Source organism: Leguminivora glycinivorella, chromosome Z (assembly GCF_023078275.1).
Source record: "Leguminivora glycinivorella isolate SPB_JAAS2020 chromosome Z, LegGlyc_1.1, whole genome shotgun sequence".
NCBI lineage: Eukaryota > Metazoa > Arthropoda > Insecta > Lepidoptera > Tortricidae > Leguminivora > Leguminivora glycinivorella.
The window spans coordinates 29,365,856-29,371,855 of record NC_062998.1 but is presented as its reverse complement, the minus strand read 5'-3'; the positions used below and the strand labels follow the sequence as shown (position 1 = coordinate 29,371,855).

Genomic DNA, 6,000 nt, shown 5'->3' with positions numbered 1-6,000 from the left:
ACTAGGTGCACTATGGATGACCATCCCCATGATACCTATTTGTTATCCTATAATTCCATGAATCTCCAATCAATATCAACTGTCCAAGCCCCAAGTTCCACCAAGCCAAAGACCACACCCCTCGTAATTCAAGGATATAAATTTGTACATTTTGCATAGGTAAGCGTATAGATGTTACAGAGGCAAAATCAAGTAAAACTTAAAACTTAAAGTCGGGCTCGACCCCTTGATGCGCAGTTTTACCTACTTAAATCTGGATCTGTTGGTTATTCACACATTTGGTATTTGTAATTGTTTGTACTAGTACTTACCTGACGTGTTGTACATAAGCTTAGTACTTATTGTTGTTGTCCATTTGTTGTTGAGTCTTTATAATAATAAATGATTATTACTTCATGGTTCTAGTTTGTTACATTGCAATATTTGCAAGCAACGAAAAAAAACTAATATACATCATAACTTCAACCACATTTTTCACGACTTTCACGAGTCACAAATTCTGTGTGCTATTTACTTGCTACTTGCTACGGCGTAGCCTTTAAACGAAAGTGTGCGCCTAGACTCTAGAGCAAAGGGTACTAGGGTACGTAGCCAAATGCACAAACGCTCACGATAATATTTGTTTCGTAGCTATCTATCTCTATCGCTCTTGCGTATTGGCGCGACAGAGTCAGACTGCATTTCTGTCGGCGTCTAGCATCGACGATTGCCATTCGGCTACGCCGCCAGGTACTGATATGGGTACTGGGCCTGAAGCAATCAAGAATCTTTGAAGCTCTATAGCGAACTATTCGCACTACGATACACTACGGGACTACTGGCCCGGGGCTGGGAACTGGTTTTGATAAGTTGTCATGGCTTGTGTAGATGCGGTGGTGAGCACGGCGATGAAGGGCAGCGCGGTGGAGCTGGAGCTGCAAGCCGTGCTGAGCCGCAAGGACGCGGCCGCCGTCGCCTCCGCCGCGCCCGGCCCCGACCTGCCTACCATGCGCCCCGACTCAGTTGACCCCTATCACGAAACGCAGTGGACCCAATTCATACTCACCAATGGCGCTCCGCGATCTCTGCCATCGAAGTACGTTTATTTTTTAATTTTAATACACTATTTACAAACATATAAAGATACCAATCTTATCGTCTATTTAACTCTATTTATTACTAAAGGTAAGTGTTCCCATGCCTATATCGGAACGCAACACTGATATTGCAGTACTAGTACCGTCGTAGGCTGCGGATCAGTGGAGGCGCTTACAAAGAATACTATGATCCGTTAGGTACTATTGTACCATACGTCCGATACTCACGATACCGATATGTACTAGTAGATGATAACCCCAACATCAAGCAGACAAACGTACTCAAATTTACAAGGGGGCAAAGTTGTTGTTTATTCGCTCGTGCTAATATTCATACTCGAGCAAGCAAGGTCTGAAAGTTGCGAGGATTTCAGACCACGAGGCACGAAGGTCATATACATTTTACCTCAAAAGTCAAAATTTCCACAGCAACTGCTTACTAAAATTGTTACTATCACTGTCAAGTCAACTGTCAAACATGTTGATATCATGCAAGTCCCTCACCTTTCTGCAAGTAATCAAGAAAGCGTCTATCATGAGTTATTGACGTTTTAGAATACGTTACCCAATGACGTAAACGTTTACATTCAGTGCGATATTCACTTTATCCGTACAGTGAATGTAACATATACGTATCGTATCGTACCTATTCGAAAAAGTTGGGGTAAATATAAGTTTAGTTAGAATGAGCTTCCTAGTGTGGTAAAATATAAATAATACAAAGGTTTTTAATGACTAACCAAACGAAGCGGGAGATTATCAATTCGTGATATTATGACTCTGGGATTATTTTTTTTACTAAAAAGGAGACGATGAATATTTTTCCAAAAGATCTTATTTCTTTTGCGTAGGTACTGAGTCAGAAGATACCTAATCAAAATGCAATAACTATGTCGGCCAAGAAGTGTGGGAAGATCTTAGGTGAAAATGATCCATATAAAGAAATTTTTTTAGCGAAAAAGAAGGTACTTTTTGAATTTTACGTATTAAAAAAATGCATTTGGTTAATAGGTTCAAATGAATAAAATTCAGCCATTTTGAAAATACACTTCTCATACATTTTTTAGTTCAAAAGGTCTCCATAGTCCAAACGAGGGACGAGGCTTGCTGGTGTGCAGCAAATGATATCGCTGTCACGCTTGCACAGTGACATTGAGAGGACGGATAGTCACTATGGGCAGGCGGGACAGCAATATACTATGCGCATGCAAATAGTTACCTAATATGTCGAGTGAATATGTAAATCCTTAGTGCGTTTTCACATTATCCGATCCGATATCGGATGTCGGAAGGATTTCAATAGAAAAAAGTCCAAGATGGCGCCTGTAATGTATGGGATATCGGTCCGACATCCGATATCGGATCGGATAATGTGAAAACGCACTTATGGAAAGCGCCTTTTCTCTAGGGCGCCTTGTTAGTGCTTCGCGAACGGAAAATAAAATATGAAACCCCTGATGTAGGTAGTGATTTAATTTGACCCCAACGGAAAAATCGGCCTCCAAGTCAGGATCTGACGGTTAGATGATCCTGGAGAATTTATATACGTACAGTACAGAATTACAGATGTATTGAAGAATGTTTTTCTTTCGTATTTTTACGGAAACGTACGAATTCAGTCAATGTTGAGATTGAGACTGGCTGAAATAGCGTGACAAGTTCGTACGTCTTCGTAAAAATACGAATGAAAATCATTTTGAACTACATCTAAAATCTAAAGACCGTACACGATAAAATCTGGCCATACATAATATGGCAAATCTTTTAATAGAAAGTGAATTTTTTAAGCAGGACCATGGACCATATATTTTGTGGATATCAACCTACAAAATTAAAGATATAAACATACCATAACGTTAGTTGGTCTATGAAGTTTAGCAGTGTATCTTATCTCATGGTACCAATATTTTTTTGTCCACTGTCTTCCGGCAGTCTTCACAAAACTTTCCTGTTAAAGACATTTCTTATTAATGTTTAATTATATTAGCCAAAATATACCTGATGACATACTGATTTCACAATAGTAAACATTTTTCAGATTGTATTTGTAATAAGATTAAGAATGTTCTGAGGTTTTCTAACTTTGCTGAGTTCGACTTTTTGGCTCTCCCATACAAAAACAACTTTCAGTGCTTGGAGTAGAAAGTCTTCCTGACTCCTGTAAGGTTAACTATAGTCATAGGATTATAGCATAACAGTTAAATACTAATTTTATATTGTATCGTGTTACCGAAGATTACACAAAAAAAAAGTAGGTAATGGGCATTCCACTTTAATTATTGGGTCGATTCTATTTCGTTAAGTATTATCAGTTTACATATTTCTATTTTAATGTCATGAAAGTTTATACTTTGCTCGACCTGGGCTTTCCGTGACTATTTATGTAGGATTGTAGGTATTTTAAGTACCTATAGTATAGATACACTGGGTCGGTATAAAATGCCATCTAGCGGTGTGAGAGTGTAGTAAGAGAGGCCGGAAAGAGGGCGCTACCTCGAGATTGATTGCGCGGTCCGCCGCCGGGTGCCGACAGTGGCGACGGCGGCGGCGGCGCGAGACTCGAGGGCCGCCGAGTCGAGCGCGAGTGTATTTATTCGCCGCGCGAGCCGCGGGCCGGAGGTCGGTCGTGGTCGACATTAGCGCGGGACCGGCGCGTCTCCCCGTCCAGTGTTGTTGTATCGAGTCTCGAGTCGGTGTTCAAGTGACTATTATGAGCGACAGGGACAGGTCATCACCCTCCCTCACGGACACTCCGCTGAAGACTTACATCGGCCGACACGACGACGACTACCCCCTCATAAACGGAAACGGTGAGTGAATATGATAGTTTTGACCCTCGAGCTTCAGCGCTAGAATGACGGATATAGTAGAGCGCGTGGTATGGGCGCGCATCACGCGCTCGCACGCGCTCCCCACTTCGGCGGGCGCGTGCGGCCGGCGCGCATCGTGCCCGCTGCAGCTTCAGGGCACTGGGTCACCGGGCCCCGATTGCGTTCCGTCAAGGTCGGCACCCGATCCCAACGAATCCCCACAAGACGATTCATTTTGCCGCATTGAAGCTACCGCAGGTTCGATCGACCCGCGACCAGCCCCTTTCGAAATCTATCTAGATATAAATTATGTCTATACTTAGCAGATATATTATATATACACACTACCTCTAGTCCTGCGGATGAATGGAAGCCTGACGATTGTAGAGTTTAACGAAATTAGTTCTCTCGAAGATATTTTGAGGAATTCGGGAGTAGATTATTGTTTTGGGAACAGCAGGGATGGGTAGGTATGCGTGCAATAATATGTGGTGTTGTACTGCGGAGACGGAGAGGAAGCGAGAGGGGTGCCGTGGTGCGGTCTCCAGCTGCCGCGGGTTGGTGCCGGATCGATACAGGGTGACCTTAGGTCTTAAAGCCGAATCACTTTCAGACTCGCGACTTTTGCAGAGTGATAACATCGCTCTACATCGAGCCGCTTCCGTACCTTGACGCAGTCTCTATCTCGCGGTAAACATGATAGTATTTTGCTAAATGCGTTGTGATTTTATATACTACATCGTGTTTTTAAAAATAAACTGTTGTTTTCGACTATGCGCTGTTAGTGCATTCTATATCTATGTTGTTTCGAACTCACTTTGCTCTACTAATGGGTCATAAGTATTCACAATATTATTCACGTATAAATCTTTAAAAGTAGGATTTATGCTAAAAATATTTTAACAACAGGTACCTAACATTCAAGCCGGTAGATTTAACTATGGGTTATGTTATTAGGTTTACTAGGTACAGATTCCTAGTTACACACACACGAGTTGTACCTACGCAGGATTGATAAACTCTGTAATTCTGCCGGACATAAATAAATAGTGTCTAGTATTACTACCGTAACAAACTAGTTAAGAGCATTTTGTAGCGCTATTATGGCCGTACGTCGCCAACCTTGTAAATAAATGGATGCAGCCGCTTGAATGGCGATGGCGGGCCACTTGTGTCCGCGCGGGCGCAGGCACTGCTCCCGTGTGCTATATTTCTTGTTTTCCTGAAACTATCTAGTTCAACTTCCTTTAATACGAGAAATTCAACAAATATACGAAAAATAGGTTAAAATTTGAACGACATTCAATGCCATTTCTAAGAATAACGCCATAAATAATGTGAATAGTTTTGAAAATCAGCTCAAACACTGCCGATGATAACTGGCTGCCTATATTTAACTCGACGTTGCGGCTCGGAATGTTCCGATGTGTTTTACTTTCTGACCGGACGGACAGTCCAAGGAAAGCGTCGCTGACGCATTGCGTATCACTCTTCGGCCGAGACAGATAAAGGGCCCGGCTTCTCTAACGATATTATCTTAACAAAATCTTCCTACTGAACATACGCTCACCAAAGCATTGTACCATGGGCCTGGAGAGTAATCTAGAGCTCAGAACGTTATTACATTATCTACTAGGGACCCGTTAAATTCCTATTAGGCGCTTTTCACTATATAGCGAAAACTCCACATTATTCCTGTGACTTATAATTTTTTTAACATTTTCTGCCGTGCTAGTCGATTCATCTTGATAGTTTTATACAAAATGTGCACCGTATCTCTAATACAAGCGTGTAGGCAATAAAGAGTGTAAGTTATTTATGCCCGCTTCTAAAGTCCGGTGTTAGCGCATAAGCTCGGCTCTCGTAGGTCTATGTGCAGCGAAGAACAATTCATTCAGTGTGCAATTAATCACGTTCAGCCGTCGCGGCATCGCGGCAGTCGCGGCACTCACACGCCGAGCCGCTCAAATCTCCGGGGAGGGAATAAATAGCTTGGTTTGTTTACCGACTGCAACCATTCTTTATCAAATCCACTATTCAATAATGCATTTTGGTAAAATACTCCTACTGACTCCCAAATACCTGACTATTATGGGGACCAGCAGCGGCTGGTC

General features: G+C 42.3%; 1 protein-coding gene across 3 annotated transcripts in view; it reads left to right on the top strand.

The window, feature by feature from the left end:
* The first annotated feature begins 3,610 nt into the window (after positions 1 to 3,610).
* LOC125240540 (hepatic leukemia factor) overlaps positions 3,611 to 6,000 on the top strand; it is a 148,989-nt gene continuing 146,599 nt past the window's right edge. The window contains exon 1 of one of the 3 annotated variants that reach the window (XM_048148440.1): positions 3,611 to 3,886. In XM_048148440.1, the coding sequence (XP_048004397.1) occupies positions 3,787 to 3,886 (100 nt within the window). In that variant the 5' untranslated portion in view covers positions 3,611 to 3,786. The remainder of the gene's footprint in view (positions 3,887 to 6,000) is intronic. The other 2 variants (XM_048148438.1, XM_048148439.1) reach the window with 2 other exon arrangements.